This window comes from Erpetoichthys calabaricus, chromosome 14 (genome assembly GCF_900747795.2).
Source record: "Erpetoichthys calabaricus chromosome 14, fErpCal1.3, whole genome shotgun sequence".
In the NCBI taxonomy this organism is placed as follows: Eukaryota; Metazoa; Chordata; class Cladistia; order Polypteriformes; family Polypteridae; genus Erpetoichthys; species Erpetoichthys calabaricus.
In genome coordinates, this window is record NC_041407.2 from 21,048,099 (window position 1) to 21,074,639 (window position 26,541).

Genomic DNA, 26,541 nt, shown 5'->3' on the forward strand with positions numbered 1-26,541 from the left:
AAGAACATCTTGCTGCAGATGGTGTATCTGTACATCGTTCTACAATTCAGCGCAATTTGCACAGAGAACATCTGTATGGCAGGGTGATGAGAAAGAAGCCCTTTCTGCACTCACACCACAAACAGAGTCACTTGTTGTATGCAAATGCTCATTTAGACAAGCCAGATTCATTTTGAAACAAAGTGCTTTGGCCTGATGAGACAAAAATTGAGTTATTTGGTCATAACAAAACACTGCATTCCAAGAAGAACACCTGCTACCTATTGTCAAATTTGGTGGAGGTTCCATCATGCTGTGTGGCTAGTTCAGGGACTGGAGCCCTTGTTAAAGTTGAGGGTTGGATGAATTCAACCCAATATCAACAAATTCTTCAGGATAATGTTCAAGCATCAGTCACAAAGTTGAAGTTACGCAGGGGTTGGATATTCCAACAAGACAATGGACCCAAAACACAGTTCGAAATCAACAAAGGCATTCATGCAGAGGGAGAAGTACAATGTTCTGGAATGGCCATCACAGACCCCTGACTTGAATATCATCGAAAATCTGTGGGATGATTTGAAGCAGGCTGTCCATGCTCAACAGCCATCAAATTGAACTGAACTGGAGAGATTTTGTATGGAAGAATGGTCAAAAAGACCTTCATCCAGAATCCAGACACTCATCAAAGGCTATAGGCAGCGTCTAGAGGCTGTTGTATTTGAAAAAGGAGGCTCAAATAAGTATTGATGTCATATCTCTGTTGGGGTACCCATATGTATGCACCGTCTAATTTAGTTATGATGCATATGGCATATTTTCTGTTAATCCAATAAACTTAATGTCACTGCTGAAATACTACTATTTCCATAAGGCATGTCATATATTAAAAGGAAGTTGCTACTTTGAAAGCTCAGCCAATGATAAACAAAAATCCAAAGAATTTAGAGGGGTTCCCAAACTTTTTATATGACTGTGTATATAATATATATATATATATATATATGTGTATATATATATATATATATATATATATATATATATATATATATATATATATATGTAATATGTATATGTATATAATATAAAATATATATGTGTATGTGTGTTACTGTGTATAATATAATACGTAAGTACACACAAACAGAGACATAATGCAAAGTGAGAGTTTAAGGACTACAACACCACAGGCTCCTCAAGCCCCAGTTGCTGACCTCTGCTTTTATGCATGTTCTATATGGTTCTAAAGTTCTTTGTCCATTATGTTGCCAATAGGGTCCCCTGACTACAGACATTGCTTCAAGCACATACAATATGAACTATTTATGCCAGACAGCATAGTCACTCACTGGCCAAGAATTTACTATGTAAGTAAACAAATATTGACCAGATTTACCTCCTTCACAGCCTAGTTTTACTTTCAGTTAGGCCCTAAATAAATTTTTTTTTTTACTTCATGTTGTGGAGTAGTAGTAAGGTTCCAGGACTGTTGCCCTCCTCTCCTCACCTTAACACAGACAAGCTATTGAAGGTAAAATAGAAAATTAGTTAAAAGTTTATTTTTTGAAAAATGTACTTTTATTATTTTTTTATTACTCTGAATTCAAGCTGTCCAAAATTTTTTTCTCTATCCCTTCCCAGGCAGACAAGAACTGACAACAAGAAAACATTTTCAGGTTAAAAATGCACACAATACAAAGCTGACAAAAAAAGATTATTGCTTTTGTTGAATTTTTTTTCTGTCATCTTGTATGCAATAATTGCCAGATGATACATTTTCAGTTGTGAAGGGATATGTCTTTTTCAGTTTATTTATGAATGTATTTGGTGTATGTGTCCGTCTTTCAGAGTTTTGCTGCTTTGATTCCTTTCTCCAGGCTGCAAGAACAATGACCATTCAGAAGCACTCATTGACCTGGTTGGCCTTGAAATTGTTAGCCCAGCTGTGGCTGAACCTGCACCAGTACCAGATAATCCACTGGTTTTACCAGCTATACCAGTCTTGCCACCCCCACCCTTACCATGTTCCTCGGCTACATCCCAGAGTCGCTCCTCAAGCCAAACAGAACATTTCTCAAGACAGCCCTCTACAGCCTTGTCTTTACTAGATGAAGAACTGTTGTCTCTAGGTATGTGCTCTTATTTTCTGAAACTTTGCTATTATTTACAGTTGTGATGGTCAATCGTTATTTTAAATATCACCATTATTCCATGCAAAAAACAATATTCCAGTATAGTATTAAAAGATAAGTTTGGTATTTTTTCAGTCGAAATTATTTCTTCAACATCGTGGTATATATTAATTTTTCAAATAAAGCTGTTTTATAAAGTGAACTTTTTTTTTTTATTATTCATTTTTTAAAATACCTTGTCTGTTACTGCAGCTTATCATGGGGCTGGAGGATACACAAGTTCACAGGTCAATGAAAAGCCTTAAAATGTACCAAATACATCTACTTTGAAAACGCAAAGGTTTCAATTTAAGAAAACACGCCTCCCGCATTTATGAGGCATCCTTGTGTACTGAAAGGAGACAAGTAATAATTATTTTATTACAGACTCTTGGTCATGTTTTTCTTGAGGGGAGAGTACTATTCTTGTTCATTTGTATGTATATACTCACGTATAAGTCGGGTCTTGAAACCTGAAAAATCGATCATAAAATCAGACCCCAACTTATACGCCTGTTCAAAAATGCGACACTTAATGTTTTTTTTTTACATTTTCTTGCCTCCTCCAATCTCGCACATCGAATTTTGTTGCAGCAGCGCAGTTTCCAATTTCTTTTGCCACTTCAACGACATTTAATTTAAAACCAGATTCATCTTTTTTTCTTATCGGACGCTCCATCGCAGATAAGGGATGCTCTTATGATAAAGGTGTGTAAGGGCGTGAGATACAAAAAACACAGAACAGTGCAAATGTCGCTTCGGAATAGTTCAGGTATTACCGTGTGGTCACGTAGGTACAATGCATAGAAAAAAAGGCCGTGTGCTCTGTGGTTACTTTTTCAGGTGTCCGTTAGCATATCATAATCACTTGGACCAATAGCATGTGTTGTCCAACTTATATGACCGACATTATAAAATACCAGAAATTAGACCTTAAAATCAAGTCCTGACTTATCTGTGGGAGAACTTAAATGCGAGTATATACGGTATTCTTTCACAACCATAGTATACATTCATTTACAATGAAAAATTGTGTTTTTTAAATGTAAGCATTTTTTGTTAAATTTTAACAATACATTTTTTTGTGAAATTGTTTATGCCTACAATGTTATGTTTAAATGCCAACGTTGTTGTCCATATGTAAATCCTTACCCTCCCAACACAATGCATACTTGCACAGTTGTTCATATTTGCACAGTGTAATTACACTAAAGAACTTCACACGTTTACACTACTTACCTGCGGTTTTGCACTGTTTCTTATACAGTAATCCCTCGCTATATCACGCTTCGCCTTTCGCGGCTTCACTCCATCGCGAATTTTATATGTAAGCATATTTAAATATATATTGCGAATTTTACGCTGCTTCGCGGGTTTCTGCGGACAATGGGTCTTTTAATTTCTGGTACATGCTTCCTCAGTTGGTTTGCCCAGTTGATTTCATACAAGGGACGCTATTGGCAGATGGCTGAGAACCTACCCAGCTTACTTTTCTCTTTCTCTTGCGCGGACTTTCTCTGATCCTGACGTAGGGGGATTGAGCAGGGGGGCTGTTCGCACACCTAGACGATACGGACACTCGTCTAAAAATGCTGAAAGATTATCTTCACGTTTCTATCTTTTGTGCAGCTGCTTCCTGAAACGACATGCTGCACGGTGCTTCGCATACTTAAAAGCTCGAAGGGCACGTATTGATTTGTGCTTGAAAAACAAACTCTGTCTCTCTCTCTCTTTGTCTGCTCCTGACGGAGGGGGTGTGAGCTGCCGCCTTCAACAGCTTTGTGCCGCGGTGCTTCGCATACTTAAAAGCAAACAGCCCTATTGATTTGTTTGCTTTTTTTCTCTTTCTCTCTGACATCTGCTCCTGACTTGAAGAGGAAGATATGTTTGCATTCTTTTAATTGTGAGACGGAACTGTGATCTCTGTCTTGTCGTGGAGCACAGTTTAAACTTTTGAAAAAGAGACAAATGTTTGTTTGCAGTGTTTGAATAACGTTCCTGTCTCTCTACAACCTCCTGTGTTTCTGCGCAAATCTGTGACCCAAGCATGACAATATAAAAATAACCATATAAACATATGGTTTCTACTTCGCGGATTTTCTTATTTCGCGGGTGGCTCTGGAACGCAACCCCCGCGATGGAGGAGGGATTACTGTAGTCCTTAGTCTATAGTCTGCATTTGTTACAGCCTCCCTGATGTGCCTCCTTCCACAAAGTCCTTCTTGCTAGATATATTTTCATATTTAGCTGTAGGAATCCTAGAAACCTTGGATTCTTGCACTTAAATCATTCAGTCGCATCGGTTGTGCCTAAGGTTCTCTTTTCTTGGTGGTTTCGTTTTGCCGATGTGCTCGCCTCCATTGTCTATCAGCGGCTAAGCGCAAGTTTCTGTCTTTCCTCAGTGGTTTCACTTTGGCGACATAGTTGCTTTCTTTGAGCTTCATGCTGTAGCCTCTCACTTCCGGGCCAGCCAGCCAGACAGACAGACAGACACACACACACACTTCCACGTGTAGACGTTTATATATAAGATGTGTAGTTATATGTATAGATATTATTTTATTTATTCCTCCTTCCCTTTGATCCTCTTGTGATCTGTCTGACGTTCTGTCTGATTGTGCTGTTGTCCTGCCATGTTGTGCGCTGCACCTTTGGTCCTGGAGGACGTTATTTCATCTTACTGTGTGCTTTAATGTATATAGTTGTGATAACAATAAACCTCGACTTGACTTGACATTGTCTGTCCTTGCAGTTTAAAATGATGTCTATGGGGTATTTTTTTGAATATGAAAATTAAAGCCTTAAAACTTACTGAATATTTCTACTTTGAAAGGAAAAAGATTCTGATTTCAGGAAATACACCTTCCACATTTCTGATATATGTTTATGACAACAAAATTAAATTGGAATTGATACATTTTATCTTCGATTCACGGCAGTATTTTTCCTGAGGTAGGAATCTGTTTGAAGTGACCATCATTTATGAAGTATTCATGTATATAAAGAAATAAAATACACAAAAACAGGCATGGTGATTTAATGAAAAATGATTCACTTAAGAACACAGTTTCCTGTGGCAAATGAATGTATACAATGATTGTGAAGAAATAACTTCAACTTCAAAAGAACTGAACTTACCCTTTAAGAAAGCCCCTACAACATACCGAGTACTCCATTTAAGTTGTCTAGGTGGTCTTATACAACGTAACGTGAGTTTACTTTTGTTTCTCATTTAAAAGTGCATGTATACTCTTTCTGGTTTATTTAATTTTTAATTTGGTTTATATTTCTTTAGGTTTAAATGATCCATTACCCATAGTAAATAATGGAAGTGAAGAAAATGCCCATAACAGCCAGTGGGCAGTGCTACAGGTATCTTTTGATAAGGTAATGATTTCTTAAATTCACTTGCTATGAAATGGAATACCCAGTGTTTCTTCTGACAGTGGCACTGGTTTAAGTTTACCAAAACTTATAATAATTGTAGGTAACAGATATATAAATAATTCATATTTTGAAGAATGTTTAATACAGCACACCCAGATCATCATATAGTAGCTCCAAGCCACCTTCCACAGTAAGCTGTTTTTTCAGTTACAATCAAAGTAAAAAAGTATGTGAACCCTTTGGAATTATCTGGTTTACTGCATGAATTGGTCATAAAAAGTGATCTGATCTTCATCTAAGTCACAGGTACTGATATACACAATGAGCTTAAGCCAATGACACACACACAATTCTACTCTTTCATGTCTTTATTTTACAAACGCATTCAACGTTCACAGTGGTAGTAGAAAAAGTAAGTGAACCCTGGGATTTAATAACTGGTTGACCCTCCTTTGGCAGCAATGAACCTCAACCAGGCACTTCCTGTAACTGCAGATCAGACCTGCACATCATGCAGGGGGAATTTGAGCCCATTCTTCCCTGCAGAACTGCCTTAACTCTTCCATATTCTGTGGTTGTCTTCTGTGTATGGCTCTCTTCAAGCCATTCCACAGCATCTCAATAGGATTAAGATCTGGGCTCTGACTGGGCCGCTCCAAAAGGTGGAGTTTGTTCTTCTGAAGCCATTGTCCTGGAGAATTTGTTGATAAACTTTTGAATTCATTTTCCCCCTCAATGATGGCAAGCTGTTTAGGCCCAGATGCAGCAAAGCAGGCCCAAATCATGATGTTCCCTCCACCACAGTCTACTGTAGGGATGATGTTTTGATGTTGATATGCAGTGCCCTTTTTACGTCAAATGAAGTTCTGCTTGTTCCTCCCAAATAGTTCAATTTTGGTTTCATCACTCCACAAAACATTTTCCCAGTACCGTTGTGGAGTGTCCAAGTTATCTTTCGCAAACTTCAGGTATTCAGCAGTGTTCTTTTTTGATAGCAGTGGCTTCCTTCTTGGTGTCCTGCCATGGACTCCTTTCTTGTTCAATGTTTTGCGTATAGTTGACTCATGAACAGAGATGTTTGCCAGTTAGAATGACTTGTCTTCAAGTCCTTTACTGTCACTCTAGGGTTCTTCTTTACCTCATTGCTGACTTTGCGTTGTGCTCTTGGGGTCATTTTGGCAGGGCGCCTCCATCTAGGCAGAGTAGCCACAATACCAAACTGTCTCCATTTATAGACAACTTGCCTAACAGTAGAATATCTCAAATCTTTGAGATGACTTTGTAACCCTTTCCAGCCTTATGTAGACGAACAATTGTCCATCGTAGCTCTTCAGACAGCTCCTTCGTCTGTGGCATGATTCCCATCTGGATATGCTTCTTGTCAAAAGCTCACACTCAAACTTTATAGTGTTTTTTATCAATCAAAGTCATTCTAGGCCACCACACCTCTGAACTCGTTTCATTAAATGGACTCCAGGTGTGCTAAATTCAGACCGTAGTGAGCTTTTTAAAACTCATTAGCTTAGGGTTCACTTACTTTTTCCAATCTTCAGTTTCACCGTTTGAATGATTTATTCAATATGGTCAAAAATTCCCTGAAAATCTGTGTTATAGGAGACTGTGTTTGTTCATTATTGTGACTGACATGAAGATACGACCATGTTTGATATGGGAATTAGACATAAATATAGATAATTCCTAGGGGTTCACATACTTTTTACTTTGTATGTTAAAATTACGTGGAATCTACAAACATCAGGAGTCTGTAAAATAGGGAGAGTGCAGTGGGTCGATCTGACATCGTCAGGTTTCTACTCTTCCTGGAGCACCTTTAACATTAAAGGAAGCAGTAAGGATTGATGGCACACAGTTTTTAACAATGGATTAAAAAAATGATAAGAATAAAAAGGTTCCTTAAGAATTAAAATGTTGAGAGTTGTTTTGTCCATGCTCAGAAGGTGAATAATTTACCTGGAACATCAGAAATTTATAATATCATATTCAGGCCTAGTCCAGTAACACGATGAGTTTGAAAATGCATCCTTCTGTAATTGGTTTTGGCCTTCCATCTACACAGAAACAACTGTTTCAAAAACACTCTCTAAATTGTAAACGTTTGAAAACATTCGGCGTTGTGTAGCAGTGTGGATGGAGGAAACGGAGCTTTCTTGAAAACTCTGACGTATGATTGTCATTTTATCCAGCAGCACCCAGTTTTCCTGAGTCACTTCTCTGTATCAGCTGATGGTCTAAGCCTTGAAATGCACAAATATTTTTGTTGTATTTATTTCGGCAGGAATTCCATTCTAATTTTTTCAAGATTTTTCTCTACTTTACACTCGTTTGTAACATTTAAAAGCCTTTGTACATCATTGTCTGCACAGAGAACAAAGTCAAGTTTGGTGTTTTCTTCAGGTGCACATTTTTCTTTGTTATTTTGGCCTTTCAGTTTACTTTGCTTGTGCTTTAGAAGCCAGCATTACCCTTGGCTGGCAAACTGCGAGTGCACAATTGGAAAAACTTGTGGAAAAGTATTGCAGTGAGAAGTCAAGCAAAATGACCCCTTGTATTGGGCAACTCAAGAGATTACAATATGCAGGCTTGTGAGGCTCCTTCTTAATCTCGCCTGAACAAGGGGCCTGAGTTGCCTCGAAAGCCTGCATATTGTAATCTTTCTAGTTAGTCAATAAGAGGGGTCATTTTGCTTAACTTCTCACCAAATGCTTTACGGGAGGAAAGCTTTGACTTCTTGTAGATGAGTTCCCAACATTGCTCTGATCTGAGAGTGTAATTGAAGACTATGGATAACAATTGTCCACTCAACCACAACTTCTTCATCTAACTATAAAGATCAGTTATGCTGCCAGGGGTCATTTTGTTTGACTTCTCACTGCAATACAACACCCTAGTACTACAGAAAAGCTGTGAGTGGAAAAATTCTGAAATGAAAACCGCATTTTCAAATGAATACATGTCAGTGTGGACTGAGCCTCAGCCATGTGAATGAATTCCTAGGCGGTACAGAAGTTCAGTCTGATAGAAGTCCCCTGCTAAGTTTTTTGTGTTTGTTTTTTTTTGGTAGACATCAGACAACAATTTAGACTTCCTCAGCCAAGCTTTGCCAAAGGCAGCACCCTCATCAAGTTCAGCTTCATGGACAGCTTGTGGAAGTTATGCATCTGTTGCCAGCATGCCAGCACCAGTTCAGGAAATTGGACAATCGACACCAGCCTTAGACAGTGCTGTCGGAAGAGTTCAACAAGGGGACTCCAAAGGGTAAAAAGCTCCGCCACGGCAACTTCAAAAAACAAACCTGGTACACGTCTCCACACCCATTCACAAAAAGACATCTGTAAGATGGCGTGAACTTGGGTTATTGCCAGATTGCTTAATTTGGGTGGTTTTTAAAAATAATTATCGTGTATATTGCCTAAAACATTTTAAGCAGGTACCAGTGTACAGGTGGTACTGTGAGTGGTGGGCAGAGTGGAGGCCGAACCTCCGTGTTTTTCCCAGTTGATTCTGGTATTTCGTCAGCGGTGTGTTCTGCTCCTACTCTCTTCAATGCTTGCATGGATTGGGTGTTGGGCAGGGTCGTGGAGTCCAGCGGCTGTGGAGCATCTGTTGGTGAAGAAAGATTCACGGATCTTGACTTTGTTGACGATGCTGTGATGTTCACGGAGTCAATGGAGGCTCTGATCGAGGCTCTTGAGAGAGGAGTCTGAGTGTCTGGGCTTGTGGATAAAAACCAAGATCCAGGCCTTTAGTGACCTCTTGGGCACGGCCATCAGCAGTGTGTCTGTTTGCGGAGGGAGTGTCGACCTTGTCAAGAGGTTTACTTACCTCGGCAGTGACATTCATGTCTCTGGTGAGTCTTCCTATGAAGTCAGTAGACGGATTGGGAGAGGTCACTGGTAATGGGTGTATGGCACTCCCGATATCTCTGCAAAAGGATGAAGGTCCACGTGTTTATAGAGTCCTGGTGCTGCCTGTCTTGCTATATGGTTAGGAGACATGGACGCTATCCAGTGACCTCAGACGAAGGATGGACTCCTTCAGTGCTGTGTCTCTCCGGAAAATCCTTGGGTACCGTTGGTTTGACTTTGTGTTGCTCATGGAGTCCCAAATGAGGCACATTACCTGCCTTGTGAGGGCGCGTCAGTTACGGCACTATGGCCATGTGGCACGTTTCCCAGAGGGTGATCCAGCTCCCTGAGTGGCTGGACCAGGCCAAGGGGTCGCCCACGTATCACCTGGCTGTGGCAGATAGAGGGACATTTCTGGAGGGTGGGACTGCACTGCGTGTCTGCCTGGGGGCTTGCCAACAGGGATCCCGAGTTGTTTTGTCCTGTAGTGGGTTCGGCAACGTGCTGTACCAGTGCATGCTCCCCAACCTGACCTGACTTTATTTTAAGCAGGGTATTTATAGAAAATGTGTCTTAATCGGTGATTTCCGTTTGTTAGTAGCCAAGTTCTTCTAAACCCTATGATATCACACACAGCCATTTTTCTGTTTGCTCAGGCCCGGTGCAAGGTCAAAGGTCCAATCAGCGTTTCTTCTGACAGTGTGTTTCAAAGACGCACAGCCGGTATAAGCAGGTACTTCTTTACAGTCAGGTCTTGGATTATGACAGCTTGCAGTGATTAGCTTATGATTACCACACATTTCAGACAAAGAAGCCATCTTGAAACTTAACTGACCAGTGTTTCCTTCTGCCACAAAATAATAACCCAAAACACACTGCGTAACTACACCCCTTATGAAAAGAAAAAAGGAAAACTCTTAGTCTGGCCATGTCTGCCTTGTACATTCTGTCCAGTTAAACGAACATCACACTTACTGAAGTGAAAACAGCCTCAATAAAACAGTGACTACAGCCAAAGGAAATGGGAGAGCATCTGAAAAGGACCAAGAATTTGGTGGAGTCAGTGAGTCGTAGGCATCATGCACTTGTAATTTTTAAAATTCATTTTAAGTTGTTACAGTTTACAGTAAATGTGCCTTCCTGTCAGTTTAAGGTCTCCATTTTGGTAGGATTATTAATTTTTGTGCCTGTAGCCAAGTTCTTCTAAACCAGGGGTCTCAAAAAACTTTTAGTGGCTGCAGGTTTTCATTCCTAACCCTTTTCTTAATTAGTGACCTGTTTTTGGTGCTAATTAACTTTTTTGAATTCATTTTCATTGACCTTCTCTTGAAGACTCAGACATCTTAATTGTTTCCATTTCCTTAGATTAGCAGCCAAACAATAACGAGATACAAAATGAGCCAAAACAACTGGTGTCCATCATACAGTATCTGAAAATAAAGAAAGGTGAAGGTCTGAGGAATGTCAGTCTGCTCAGGTCCACAGAGCTCTTAGAAAAGAGAAAATCAACAATTTCGGAAATGTCTGTTAATGCACCAGGAGAGCAGCAACAAGCCATGGAATTAAGGAAAGAGTTTAATTAACAATAAGAATCGGTGCCTAATGAAGCAACTGGAGGCCCTGACTTAGTTGCTCTTCTGTTGGCTCACTCTCGTCACTCTTCATTTCTGTTTGGGTGCCGTCTAAGGAAAGAAATGAAGAAATTCAGAGGAACAAATCTTAAAAAACTAGTCAGTGAAAATAAAGGGAAAAGAGTTAATTAGCAGTAAAAACTGGTCACTAGTTAAGGGTCAGAATGAAAACCCTCCAGGCCTGGAGTTTGAGACCACTGTTCTAAACCCAACGATTTTACAAAAAGCCGTTTTTCTGTGGTGCCAGAGCCACATTACAGTCGGGGTTTGTTCTGCCAGTGTGTTACAGTGACATGCAAGTAGAGTGAGCCGTTCGTCATACGTCTTTACATTTTTAGATTATGACTCCTAGCGATGTTTAGCATATGATTACTAAACTTTTCTATGGGTGGCACAAGCAGACACTGCATGTAAGCAATGAATAGTGTCAATGGCGGCAGTTCAATGAAAAGATTTCAAGATTTAGGTGTTGCTTAGAGCATAATGAGCACAGTGAAATGCGCTGTGCAGTCAGTTCTCCAGTTTCATTTGTGCACCATGTTGACTTCCACAACAGCGCCGTAAATAAACCAAGAACACGCACGATTGATTGTTTCACTTTTTTTATCGATCAGGTTGACGAGGGCTGAAGTACAGTCACACACTGCCTGCCACCTCATGTGACAGCATAATTCCAGAGAATTGTCTGCATGACCCGGGATTGAAATAGGAGCGTTTAGGCACCTGTGAAGTAAATTTGTGTACTTCTGTATATCTGAAGTGTGCACATAAAGCGTTTAGTGTTCTTAATTTATAATTTGTCAGTTTGAAGCAACTAAGTCATAAAGTAGTGGTGACAACATTTGAAGATGTATAAAAAGCTTTTTGTGCTATAGTGCGATTCATCTGTAGTCACATAAAATTTGGCTGCTCAGCTACTGTTTAATGTGTCCACAAAACTCGGATGAGTAATGTATTAATATTGATTTTATGTCTGATTTAGAATCTCTGACCAGCTAGATCCAGCGTCTTTGTTCAATGACATCCATGGTACAATCTCTGGCTCCAGTGCTGTAGCGGCACCTCTCATTTTCCACGATGTAAGAAAGACGGTGGCTTCTTCCTCCACCCCTGGAAGTCCACTTTTCCAGTATCCCTCACCCGTTCACCTGTCGTCACAAGGAAGTCCTGCCAAGATGGCTGAAGTTTCACTGGCCAATGTCCATGTTCCTCTGGAGTCTATAACTCCCAGTAAGTTTCTTAAATTCTTAGTGGGTTTACCTTGACAGTTGACTTTTACTCGGTGTGCAGTACAGTTTACAGAACGTCATACCAGCCAACACTGAAGTGCTGGTAATGGACGGCATTCCAGTGTCCATGGAGGGCCAATCCCTAGAATGTCTTTAGACGTCTGACCACAGTTAGAAACCCTAACTAACAGGGTTACTCAGATTATATATTTTCAATGAATACAAAAAATAACTGAATATGCAATGAACCACAAAGTGAAGTTTAGTTGGACTTGCTTTTTATTTTCACTTGTTTAGTAGAGTCAGACAATTGTGTGTTAAAGGGGAAATTCCTTGTTTTTGATACACATGCTCATAACACCTTTCAGGGCCCATGTTGGTACTCTCTACTTCTTCTTCTTTCGGCTGGTCCCGTTAGGGGTTGCCACCGCAGATCATCTACTTCCATATCTTTCTGTCCTCTGTATCTTCCTCTGTCACACCCATCACCTGCATGTCCTCTCTCACCACACCCATAAACCTTCTCTTAGGTCTTCCTCTTTTCCTCTTCCCTGGCAGCTCCATACCTTAGCATCCTTCTCCCAATATACCCAGCATCTCTCCTCTGCACGTGTCCAAACCAACGCAATCTCACCTCTCTGACTTTGTCTCCCAACCATCCAACTTGAGCTGACCCTCTAATGTCCTCATTTCTAATCCTCTCCATCCTCGTCACACCCAATGAAAATCTTAACATCTTTAACTCTGCCACCTCCAGCTCTGTCTCCTGCTTTCTGGTCAGTGCCACCGTCTCCAACCCATATAACATAGCTGGTCTCACTACCGTCCTGTAGACCTTCCCTTTCACTCTTGCTGATACCCGTCTATCACAAATCACTCCTGACACTCTTCTCCACCCACTCCACCCTGCCTGCACTCTCTTTTTCACTTCTCTTCCACAATCCCCATTACTCTGTAATGTTAATCCCAAGTATTTAAACTCAATCCACCTTCACTCAGCTCTACTCCCTGCATCCTCACCATTCCACTGACCTCCCTCTCATTTACACACATGTATTCTGTCTTGGTAGATCTACTGACCTTCATTCCTCTCCTCTCTAGAGCATATCTCCACCTCTCCAGGGTCTCCTCAACCTGCTCCCTACTGTCGCTACAGATCACAATGTCATCAGCAAACATCATAGTCCACAGGGACTCCTGTCTAATCTCGTCTGTCAACCTGCCCATTACCATTGCAAATATGAAAGGGCTCAGAGCCGATCCCTGATGTAATCCCACCACCACGTTGAATGCATCCGTCACTCCTACCGCAGACCTCACCACTGCCACACTTCCCTCGTACATATCCTGTACAACTCTTACGTACTTCTCTGCCACTCCCGACTTCCTCATACAATACCACAGCTCCTCTCGAGGCACCCTGTCATATGCTTTCTCCAGGTCCACAAAGATGCAATGCGACTCCTTCTGGCCTTCTCTAAACTTCTCCATCAACATCCTCAGAGCAAACATTGCATCTATGGTGCTCTTTCTTGGCATGAAACCATACTGCTGCTCACTAATCATCACCTCACTTCTTAACCGAGCTTCCACTACTCTTTCCCATAACTTCATGCTGTGGCTCATCAATTTTATCCCCCTGTAGTTACTGCAGTCCTGCACATCCCCTTATTCTTAAATATCGGCACCAGCACACTTCTTCTCCACTTCTCAGGCATCCTTGGACACTAAGGAGGGAGAAAAGGACCGGTGGGCTATAGAGGGGCTGAGCTGGGAAAGATGTGCAGCAGGTTAGGGTGATAAAGGATAAAGATGGAAATGGACTCACAAGCGAGGACAAAGACACTTTTACAATTCAAGAAACACATTAACAATAGAAATTACGTACAAGAACATGAATAATACTCATTGAAGAGATGTGCACTTTCCAAGATTCTATTAAACAATCTGGTTAAAAACTCCACTGCCATCTCTCCTAAACACCTCCATACTTCCATAGGTATGTCATCTGGACCAATGGCCTTTCCATTCTTCATCCTCTTCATAGCTGTCCTTATACTTCCTCCTTGATAATCCGTTGCACTTCCTGATTCACTATCTCCTCATCATCCAACCTCTTCCCTCTCTCATTCTCTTCATTCATCAGCCTCTCAAAGTTCTCTTTCCATCTGCTCAAAGCACTCTCCTCGCTTGTGAGTACGTTTCCATCTTTATCCTTTATCACCCTAACCTGCTGCACATCTTTCCCAGCTCAGCCCCTCTGTAGCCCACCGGTCCTTTTCTCCCTCCTTTGTGTCCAACCTCTCATACATCTCATCATACGCCTTTTCTTTAGCCTTCTAAAACGTCATAATAATAATAATAATGTTTTATTCATGTAGCATTTCATACACTCAAAGACACTTTTACAAATCAATAAACACATTAACAATAGAAATTACGTACAAGAACATGAATATTACTCATTGAAGAGACGTGTTTTTAACAGTTTGAAATGAATAATAGATTTTTCCTGAGAGGAAGATCTTTCTAAATGTTAGGGGCCACCACACTGAAAGCTCTGCCCCCCATAGTTACTAACCTGTATTTAGGTGCAGTGAGTGAGTGTTTCAGTATCCTTCACACTAAGGAAAGTATGCAGATGAGCGATGTTAACGAGACGTGTGTGGGGGGTCCGTCTGTACTATTGAGCCAATGTGTGGTTGGAAAGTAAGAAGCTGATCAAAGATGACACCTAAATTATAGACTGAAGCTGAGGGTTCAACCAGGATCCCATCAACGTCAATTTTTAGCGCTTGAAAGGTAGAGAGGACAGATTTGGTACCAACTAATAAGATTTCAGTTTTATCAGGATTGAGCTGTAAAAAAATGATCTGTCATCCAATGATTGAATTATGAATTATATGCATTAGTTGTATTTTTAATAAAGTATTTTTGTTGTGTGGCCTATTTGTCTAGTGGTTAGCATGGCAGCGCCAGAGTCCTGTACTGCATATAAGAAATGAGTTTGTGCCCTTCATGTCTGGGTGGGTTTTGCTCCCACATTTCAGAACTAAACTGGTTTTAAGTGAGTGATGGCCTGCCTGTGCTGCTGGGGCAGATGTCAGCTCTACAGAATCCCCAACTGAATTAGCAGGTTAGAAATCGGTTGGCTGGATTTTGAATTAAAATACGATCTAAAGTGAAGTACAAATCTCGCCCAGTATTCAAATCCCTTGTCCATTTTCTTACCTGTCTTGCACTTAGAGATATCCAGGAGCAAAATGAATCGGCCTTTTCCAGCTTTTAAAAGCACTGCTAAGATGTTTTGGCAGCGCTGTCAGGTCAGTGTACAGAAACGATCAATTAGCTCTAATAAAATGCGTAGACGTCTGCTGTCGAAGCCAGGAAGTTCCTTTCATAACTCTTTAAATGGTTCCACTTGTCTCTCATTTTACAGAACAGAAGTAGCTGCTTATTGCCAGCACAAGTCCATCGCATCTTTCCTGTACATGTTAGGTGGGACAAAGCAGCTTGTGTTGCATTGAATTTCAGGACAGAAAATCCATCCATCATTTTGAGTTCATCTCCATTGGTTTTCACTTTCAGATGACATCCCCCCCAAAAATTAGAAATTGTGTAGTAAGAAAATTTGATTTAATTTTGAACTACAAAGAACAGTTAGCTGATGAGACCAATAAGTCAGAAGGTCATGGGGAGAGCTGGGTGACGATTATAACAATTGTCTGTCTGGAAAATGACATGCAGGTGATGATTATTACAATGGCTTCATTAACGCAAAAGAATTTGCCAGTGGCACAGCGCACTCGGGTCCAAATCTTGTGTGTAAGTACTCCGGTTACCTAAAAGAGGGGTGTGTTTCACACACTCACAACTGTAACCCTACTATTGCCCACCCCTGTATGACACTAAATGTCTACTCAGTAACCGAGTTTGCTGGGTGATCGGGAATCTTAAGCATAAAAAGTTTTGTTTTTTTTTAATAAGAAATGATATAATTGAATGATTTCATGCCATTACGTGAAACTTTACACAAGTTGGACGCTGCAGAAATGGTGGAATGCATAATACCCGAGTCTTAAAATAAGAAGATTGTGTTTGTTTAGATCCTTCTGTGCTCAGCTAATAAAATATTTTCTGTTGTCCTTAGGCAAAGTTCTTCCTGTGACTGCCTATGACAAAAATGGCGTGCGAGTTTTGTTCCACTTTGCCAAAGATTGCCCGCCAGGCAGACCTGATGTGCTGGTAATCGTCGTCTCCATGCTCAACACTGCCCCTCTACCAGTTAGAAATGTTGTCCTGCAAGCGGCTGTGCCCAAGGTAAGTGGGTCGTAAACACAAGAAGTTTATCAAAAATGCAGACTTTTGGCTCAGTTCATGCAGCAGTGTGCAAATAAATAAGAGAGACAATACTGATGTGAATTGTTTTTAATTGTATGTAACAATACATTTATAAAATATGGCCAAACGTTTATGGACACGTCCCAGCTAGGGTATGTAGGCTCGTTGGACATACCCTTTCCAGACCAGGGCCCTGCTCCATTCTCCCAGAGTGTGTTTGTGTGCTCAGTTACTGAGGTTGATTGCTCATGAAGATCGGGCCCACACTCAGAGATCCGGTTCATGCCAGGGGTGTTCACTATGGTTGAGGTCAAGGGTCAGTGCAGGCCACTCGAGGTCCTCCATGTCATTATGGGCCTGGGTTTGTGAGCAGTCATTGGCCAAACAGAAAAACAGCCCCAGACCATCAAACTTTATAGTGGTGCAATCCAGAAGGTAGGGTTCTCCTGGCAACCACCAAACACAGATTCACCTATCAGACAGGCAGATAGCAAAGTCCAATGGCGGCATGCTTTACACCTCTCCAGCCGATGCTTGGTGGCTTGTGATTTTAGACTTGCGAGTGGCTGCTTGGCCATGGAAGCCCATTTCCTTAACAATTCTTGGGCTGATGTTGCTTCCAGAGGCAGTTTGGAACTCAGTTGTGAGTGATGCCACACAAGACTGGCGATTTTTTACAAGCTGTCTGAGTTTGTGGGGTCTGCCACTTCATGGCTGAGCTGTTGATGCTCTGCTTCACAATAATAGCACTGACAGTTAACTGGGGCAGAGCAGAACATTCACATACTGACTTCTGGCAAAGGTGGCATCCTATGATAGTGCAATGTTTAAAATCACTGAGCTGTTTTAGTACAACCCACTCTGGTACCAATGTTTGTCGATGTTAACAGTGGACATGGCTGAAACACTGGAATTTAATAATTTGGAGGGGTGTCCACATGTAGTGTAAGAACAATGCCTCATTCACACACACACACACACAATTACAGGGCCAGCATCGACTCCATCAAAACATGACTCTGCAATGTAATTAGTTGTGAAATATTTAAATTTGTACTACAAAGTCTTTACATCTGCAGTGGGTTGGCACCCTGCCCGGGATTGGTTCCTGCCTTGTGCCCTGTGTTGGCTGGGATTGGCTCCAGCAGACCCCCGTGACCCTGTGATCGGATTCAGCGGGTTGGATAATGGATGGAAGTCTTTACATTAAAATCCTTGTAAACTAAAGTATTGGGTTAATAGAACCTTTCTTCCCGCCCCCTCTCCCAATTCTGTAATGTGTTTGTAACAGTTGTTACCATTTTTGTTTTTTTTTCAACAGTCCATGAAAGTCAAATTGCAGCCTCCTTCTGGGACAGAATTGGCATCCTTCAACCCAGTTCTCCCACCAGCGGCCATTACACAAATTATGCTCCTGGCTAATCCAACTAAGGTAAGTGTTTTGAATTTATGGTGTAGTTCTTACAGGTGTCACCAGGACCATGACTAAATTAGGAACTAAGTGGTAGATGAAGCCCCCCATCTGAAAAACCCTGTGCATAGTCACACCTGTACAGAGTCAGAGTATAAAGTCCTACGTGTTTCTGTGCCAAATCTCAAACATCAGAAAATTGCCTAAGTAGCCTCTCTGAGGAAGGTTAATGTATCAGGCAGGCCCTGACTAGCGTGTGCTCCCATGATTCCAGCACGTCTCACAAGGTATTATGTGCGTCAAAAGGATAACTGGGAGACGTTTTCTAGAAGGTTTTTGCAGAATTCATTAACAGAAACCGCTAGTGCTCTTCCCTTTCTTCATCTACAATCATTATAGTGATGTGAAAATCAGGCTGGTTAAGTGCAATGCCCGCGGCAAAATGCATGTTTTTATTTTACAATTGCCTTGACATAAATTCAGTATTGTAGGGTAGTGTTTCCCAACTGCTGGTCTGTAGAATTTTTTTTTCTACAAGAATCGGTCAAGCCGTGTATTTTCCGCGGTCATTCCCAACTGCCGCTCTGCGTCGTTCACTGTTCATCACTGCACCTCCACCACCCTACTCCATCTTTACTAAGGCCTTCATACTTCAACTGGGTTCACAGCTCAAAAACCGCTGTTCTAGGATGCTGCAGAGGAGTATAAAGTCTGGTGTTGTGAAGATTAGCAAAACAGAATGTTCACTTCTCTACTGTAACATTTTAGTGACAATAGAAGACACCACAATAAGGTTAGAGATCTGTCAGAACTTTTATTGTGTCACAGTACATGACTCTCACCTTAATAAATCAGAACAACCTTTGTAGTAAACAACACTTACTCATAGTCTTCCTTTAACTTATCCTACGGTAGCAACACACTAAGATGGCCTTCCGACTCCTCGTGGTAAATTCCCAGAGAGCGATGTGCCCTCCAGCATCTTCTCCCAGTGGGCATCTCTTGAATGCTTTTCATGGCAGGCACCAAAGGGGGCATTCTGACTGCATGCCCAAGCTGCTGTACCTCAACTAGAGGCAGAGGAGCAGTGCTTCTACTCTGACCTTCTACTGTCCTGCCATCTTCTCGGTTTGTCCCAACAACCCTGCACTGGACACTCGTTTCAGCCATTTGTAAGTACAATTTCATTCTTTCAGCTCCTACCCAGAGCCTGCGTCAATGGTGTTATGGGAACGCATCTTCACTCTGTTTATGGTCTACGCTGATTTTTCCCCGAAGTTAACTATCTTCTTATATAATACGTTATACCGTGGCTGTCCGTTTGTCTGTCCAGGATTTTAAATCACCTGTAGCTCGCAAACCGTTCGACCTATTGACCTGAAATTTGGTACACATATACTACGAGACGTCTACTATCCGCGTTCAGGGTGATGATTGACCTCCAAGGTCTTATTATTTTATTGTACAATCAACTCTCTGCAGCAGGGCGGCCATGTGGCGCATGTGTATACGGGCGCTGTTCTCATTCCTACCACATTTGCCGTCTGTTCCCCAACCTCTTCATAACTTAAATCATTCTTGTGGCAGATTGAAGACTTAAGTGTCAGCTCAAGTGAAAAATTAAAGAAAACGTACTAAGTAATTGCAACACAAACACTGACTTAAACGGTTTTAACGCGAAAAGATGTTGAAGAAAGAAGAGAAGAAGCGGGCCGCTAGGGTGGAGAAAAGAAGAAGAGCTGCTCATGAAACAGCAAGCGCATCAACCTCTGAGCAAACGAATGGTAAATGTACAGAGGAAGATGATGAAAACGATAAGTCAAGTGTATTCAACGTGCAGTACGCCATTACTGGTTCATAATATTTTAGCATTTTGTACATATGACTCCGTTAAGGGCGGCACGGTGGCACAGTGGGTAGCGCTGCTGCCTCGCAGTTGGGAGATCTGGGGACCTGGGTTCGCTTCCCGGGTCCTCCCTGCGTGGAGTTTGCATGTTCTCCCCGTGTCTGCGTGGGTTTCCTCCGGGCGCTCCGGTTTCCTCCCACAGTCCAAAGACATGCAGGTTAGGTGGATTGGCGATTCTAAATTGGCCCTAGTGTGTGCTTGGTGTGTTTGTGTGTGTCCTGCGGTGGGTTGGCACCCTGCCCGGGATTGGTTCCTGCCTTGTGCCCTGTGTTGGCTGGGATTGGCTCCAGCAGCCCCCCGTGACCCTGTGTTTGGATTCAGCGGGTTGGAAAATGGATGGATGGACTCCGTTAAAGATTATGTGACATTAGTAAGGTTTGCATTTTTGTTCCTTTTCCATGAATGTTTTCACGTCGTTTGCCATTGTACAACATGGGTTGCTAATACGTTTGATTATATCAAACATTTTTCTCTCATTCTGCATGAAAACATGAGATTAAACGTTTTTTCTCAACTACATAGGGTAAATAACATTTGAAAAAATATTTTAATATTTAAAAAATATGCCTTGAATGTTTGATGTTGTATGTTTCTGCAGGAACGAGTTCGGTTGCGCTACAAGCTGACCTTTATGCTCGGGGAGCAGCAATGTGACGAAGTAGGGGAGGTGGACAAGTTCCCATCAGCAGAGAACTGGGGGAGTCTATAGCAGCATCAATGGACCCCCATGTGACTGAGCCAGGAGCCCCTCCATAATGAATGTTTCATTTAATAGGCAAGTGCTATTGCATTTTAAAACAGGAAAAAAAAAAAAGTGTCTCATCCATTTGCTTCTGGACTTTTTATTTCCTTTTTTTTTGTGATTCAAGGAAGAAATTAGTGCAAAACATTCCTGAAGAATAATGTTATTGCCTCTTTGTACACAAACTAGTTTGCAAGGGTCTGGTGCCAGGACCGCCGCCACCTCTTCAGCACCAGTGACGGTGCCGCCAAAGCCGGAGCACTGCAGCTTTTTAACGTCCCTGTACTTGCTCAGTTTCCTCAATCCATTGTTACAAGAATGAGGTGACACAAGCCAGGTAGCCGCAGGTGTATTTTATTGGAATGCTGCGCACGAGTGGAGAGATTTAAATTTCCAGTTTAGAGAAAGGAGCCAAATTAAAATACATAGCCGGCTGCCTTATTGCCATCGACACCTAAACTGTTTTTCCAAGCGCTACAGTCGTTGAAAAGAACTGGGTTTTAAGTGAAGTACTGCAGGCCGCTTGCTCCAGCTGGGATGACAGTATTTATTTATTTATTTATTTGTGATTTTTGCATCATACTGACATTGTTTACATTTCCCTCTGTATGAATGTAATAGAAAGTGAAGAACGTATTTCGGAAAAGTTTAACAGACACCAAGAACAGGTCAGGAAATTTAACATTCAAACAAGACGAAAAGCGTCCTTAGAGGCCACTGGACAGTAACTGGGTTGCCCCGGACCACCAGCCATTTTTTTTTTACTGGTTAAATTGATTTTTTTTTTTCTTGTGTTATGGTTTTGTGCTCACAAATCCATCTGTAAATTATGGCGACGTGTTTCAGGAGCTTTCTTCTGTCAGCACTGTGACGTGTTTAATAAAACTTGAATTCTGCTCTGTACGGTGGTGTACTGAAGGTGGGTTTTTTTGATCTGTTCCTGTATGGTGTGTGAAGTGCAGTTCAACAATAAATATAAATATAAATATGGCTTCAGCTACATGACAACTTAAAAGCTTTGTTTTAAAATTCAGACAAACTGGAACACATTTTTCAAATACGGTGAGTTTATCCTGAATTTCCTCTCCAAGGCAGCAACTGGTTGGCCTTACATTTACAGGTTTATGAGCTTTCAGAAGTACTGCGATGGCAACTTTTAACGAGATTGTGAAAAAAGTTGGGTTTATATTGTGGTTAAAATGACATCCAGTAGTAAAAACTGTCAAGAGAGAATACAACGTGGAGAGCAACACTTCAGGTCAGTACGATTATTTCTCAATTAACATGCAATGTGTGGGCCAGTAGAACTTTTCTTTTTTAAGCAAAAATGTATCCAGAAAGACGTTTGTGAATTTCAGAGACAAGATATACTGAAAAAAATGAAGATGGTGAACACCTTCTGGTCTTGCTGCATAAGAGACTTGCAGTAAAAAGTAACAAGAAGTGAGCGGCCACGGGGGGGTAACGTCAACTCAGGTGAGTCCAGACAGTGGGAGCTTTTGACCTTTTCTAGTTTCTTGTTTATTACTGCTACAAAAATATGTGAGTCACATTCAAAAAGAACAGTGACAATAGAGTGTAGTGACAAGTACTAATAGTGTACATCAAACGTGTTTTAGTACCATTTTATAGAATCGGCCAGCTGAAGTTGCCTTTATAGACAGCCCATTCTAACTAAAGCTCTGTAAAGATGCCTGTGCTGTTCGCAGTAGTCGTTTGACGTGGAGGGTCTGTGGCTAATTGTAGTTCACATTTCTTAAACATACAGTGGAACCTCGGGTCACAACCGTAATTCATTCCAAAACTCTGGTGGCAACCCGATTTGGTCGTGACCTGAGGCAATTTCCCCCCATAGGATTGTATGTAAATACAATTAATCTGTTCCGGACCGTACGAGCTGTATGTAAATATTTTTTTTTTAAAGATTGTTAAGCACAAATATAGTTAATTATACCATAGAATGCACAGTGTAATAGTAAACTAAATCTAAAAACATTGAATAACACTGAGAAAACCTTGAACAGAGAAAACTAACATTGCAGAAGTTCACGCTACAGCCTTACGAACCGCTCACTGTAAACACTAAGTTTTAAGCACAGGAAAATAAATGAAAATTTGAAAATTCCTTAATTTATACAAAAACTAACCATAAACAACCAAGAAAACTAACCTTGCATGAGTCGAGTTCTGGCATGAAGGAAGTGAGCAGGAAGCTGGGTGGAGAGGAGGTTACAGTTTTGAGGGAGTCCCTCTGCACGAGGCACGTCTGACCGAAAACAATGTACTGCACAGAGAGAGACTGAACACGTGCGGAGATCACTGGCGCGTACGAACCGGAAGGGAAACTGGCTTGTTCGTCACCCGAGTGTGTTGGTCATGAACAGATGCAAAAGTTTGGCAAACATTTTGGTCGTAATCCGATTTGTACGTGTTCTGAGACGTTTGTGACCCAAGGTTCCACTATACATTTTTTCCAAAGTATCCCTGATGAAGATTTAAAATCTCAGCTGAAGTCTCAAACTAAAATTGATGACTCCATCTGAACAGGATAGATAACGGATCATTGTGGTGCTTTAACGATCAATTACAGTGTCAGACAAATACCAGATTTGCCCTTTAGAGCCTTTAGTTCTTGTAGCCGTGAGATGGTTTTTCATTTCATTGAAATACAAAGTAGAGGTTTAGCTGCTGTAGTATACAAACTGTCGCCAAACTACCTTTCATATGTTCCTACATAAGTGATGTAAAAAAATAAAAACAACTCTTACAGACATGAACATCATGTCACTTACCCACTTTGTTTTTCAAAGAGCAAAAGAAACGAGCGTCCATGACAGGTTTGCACAAGAAGGTCACACAGCCACAGCAAACAGACATAATGAGACCTACTGCTGCACTCTGGGACAGTGAGGGAAGGTAAATACACATCATTACTGCTGTACTGAATCAACAAAGAATATCATCATTAGAGAAATTAAATATTAAACATGCACCTAATGTTATACCTTCCTTATATAGTAATAACCCCACCTCCATCTGGCCCCGCCCCATCCTGGCTCCGCCCCGAGGAGTCTTTGTATCAGCACACACAACTGCAGGCGTTTCAGTGTTGTACTATCAGTGCGAGCTGTCAAACGATTAAAAGTAATATAAACTTAAAAACATAAATGATGAAGTAACCCCTCTCAAGGTAAAACAACAAAGTGAATTAATTTGTAGTTTTGGTTACACAGAACATTGCCCTGTTTTAAGAGAGCCGACTTTGCAAATTCACCAAAGCTTTTCAATTGGAAATTTTAAAATGTTAAGATAGCTCAGTGAAAACGAAACTTTCCCTTCAAGGTTTCTTGAAGAGTAAATGAATCAGTTCATTGGGAGCCGAGCTGTTTCATACAGACAGACGATCATGGCTACCACAGTAGGTGCTGTCCATATTACACGTGAATGTACCTAAAAATTACTACCAGAGTATTGAAGACAAACTGAGATGTGCTGGTGAGGTTACTGACATTCTAATTGAATGTATAGGCTGGAAATGAACAGCAGGTCTACTCACAAACGTCGGACCCTCAGTGTCAGGTGGTTTAGGTGCCCTACACCTGTCGCCGTTTATACACATTTGATGCTCTCCTTCAAGTCAGTTTTAAAGCCCAACAACAATCCGTTTTTGTTTTTTTTTTTATAAAACTGAGAACCTGCTCTTTGATTCTTGGCAATGCTACTTAACCTTCTGATGACCTTGTACTCCCTAAAGAGAGTTATAAGCTATAAGAAAAAAATACAAATATTATTGCAAATAATACATTTATTGCTGTAGACATAAAAAAAGAATGACAAACTTGGCTTATGTACAGGCTTATAAAGATAGAAAACACACCAGTGGTCGTATCTAAAAAGCATTTACTGAACCCTCCTGGACAATGGCTGATGCCAGATTTCGTGCAAGTGCCAGACGCAGAAGCTCTACTTTAGTGAGCTCAATGTCATCTTCCTAAAAAAATAAAATAAAAAAAATCAGAAGTTGACTAACACAAGTGTCTTGTTAAAATAAATTACAGTGCAAGCAACTTTGGCACACAGTAGATATGCGGGTTCTCATACAGACATCAGAGGCTGTGTTTATGTTTGAATGTACATGAGATACCACCAGGTAATATTTAGTGGTTTTTCATAAAAGCAGACAAACTATATGACCAGATACAGTCAATGTCTAATAAAAACACAAATAACAAATAAAGTAGATCTGAGGAAAACAATCATCTGAATATTGTACATTTCCCAGACACTTACTTCTGCCAGTACATATCACTGTTGGGACTTCACACGGAAATCCCAGAATGCTCAAAATTGATCAGCCGCCTAACTCCACACACAAGCTAGCAGGTGGTGTGCCCGGCTATTATGAGTGCTGTCAGACAAAAAGGAAGTACAATTTCCAAATATATATTCAAAATTAGGTTGACGATTTTGGGCATTACATATGTGCGTGCGTTTGTGCTTTTTTTTAAAATACTATTTTAATAAAGTATTTAGTAGTTTAAAGTAACGGTTGCACATCGAGAACAAACACCAGCAGCCAAAAATAAATACATAAAAAGCTCTTAGCGATACTCTGGCACATCACAACATGTGTGCAGCGCACGGACCCCAGTGGACGGCTACAAGACCCATGTAACCCTGTAGCAGATTTTTATGACCTGCAGAGGCAGACCACTTTTTTTAAATACGTTAAAATTAATATTATAGCAGAGCGTGGTGCCAGCACATGTGGCTCATAAGGGTTGAAGCTCCTTTTCATGGCTGCTTTTATGGCTTGCTGTCCTGACAAGGATCACGTGAAGTACAAGCCAGTTAGTAAGACCGTGACTCTCAGGTTTAAGAGTGAATGGGACAGAATCAGATTCTCAGGGCACCAGAAAAGTGTGGGATCAAAAAAAGATTGTGAATGGTTCTAGCTTTAAGTTTTACTAATAAAGACAACAAGCTAACCATTCAAAAATTTCAAAATGGCTGATCGTGGAAGTGCAAAAACATCTAAAAAATACTGCAGCTTCACACAGCACATCTGGAATAAATGCCAGAATTAGTGTGGTTACAACAAACAACCATTCTACTATTGAATGTTAGCTTTTTCCTTTGAATAAGACCTTTTTAAATAAATCTGAATTATATGACCATATATTTTTGCGTATAAGATCATAAAAATCAGACCCCAACTTATACGCCCATTCAAAAATGCGACTTAAATTTTTTTTTCACATCTTCCTGCCTCCTCCAATCTCGCACCAGTTTCTCAGATACAGTGGTGTGAAAAACTATTTGCCCCCTTCCTGATTTCTTATTCTTTTGCATGTTTGTCACACAAAATGTTTCTGATCATCAAACACATTTAACCATTAGTCAAATATAACACAAGTAAACACAAAATGCAGTTTGTAAATGGTGGTTTTTATTATTTAGGGAGAAAAAAAATCCAAACCTACATGGCCCTGTGTGAAAAAGTAATTGCCCCCTGAACCTAATAACTGGTTGGGCCACCCTTAGCAGCAATAACTGCAATCAAGCGTTTGCGATAACTTGCAATGAGTCTTTTACAGCGCTCTGGAGGAATTTTGGCCCACTCATCTTTGCAAAATTGTTGTAATTCAGCTTTATTTGAGGGTTTTCTAGCATGAACCGCCTTTTTAAGGTCATGCCATAGCATCTCAATTGGATTCAGGTCAGGACTTTGACTAGGCCACTCCAAAGTCTTCATTTTGTTTTTCTTCAGCCATTCAGAGGTGGATTTGCTGGTGTGTTTTGGGTCACTGTCCTGTTGCAGCACCCAAGATCGCTTCAGCTTGAGTTGACGAACAGATGGCCGGACATTCTCCTTCAG

The 26,541-nt window shown here is 41.0% G+C and overlaps 2 protein-coding genes across 3 annotated transcripts in view; one reads left to right on the top strand and one right to left on the bottom strand.

The window, feature by feature from the left end:
• Positions 1–21,566, top strand: part of gga3a (golgi associated, gamma adaptin ear containing, ARF binding protein 3a) — a 41,277-nt gene extending 19,711 nt beyond the window's left edge. Inside the window, exons 11-18 of the mRNA XM_051936291.1 lie at positions 1,857–2,108; positions 5,446–5,537; positions 8,620–8,813; positions 12,017–12,264; positions 16,414–16,583; positions 17,926–18,036; positions 20,520–20,700; positions 21,289–21,566. Of these exons, the coding sequence (XP_051792251.1) occupies positions 1,857–2,108; positions 5,446–5,537; positions 8,620–8,813; positions 12,017–12,264; positions 16,414–16,583; positions 17,926–18,036; positions 20,520–20,630 (1,178 nt within the window). The 3' untranslated portion in view covers positions 20,631–20,700; positions 21,289–21,566. The remainder of the gene's footprint in view (positions 1–1,856; positions 2,109–5,445; positions 5,538–8,619; positions 8,814–12,016; positions 12,265–16,413; positions 16,584–17,925; positions 18,037–20,519; positions 20,701–21,288) is intronic.
• A 2,886-nt stretch (positions 21,567–24,452) lies between these two features.
• nup85 (nucleoporin 85) overlaps positions 24,453–26,541 on the bottom strand; it is a 40,959-nt gene continuing 38,870 nt past the window's right edge. For both annotated transcript variants that reach the window (XM_028818627.2, XM_028818626.2), the window contains exon 19: positions 24,453–24,654. In XM_028818627.2, the coding sequence (XP_028674460.1) occupies positions 24,553–24,654 (102 nt within the window). In that variant the 3' untranslated portion in view covers positions 24,453–24,552. The remainder of the gene's footprint in view (positions 24,655–26,541) is intronic.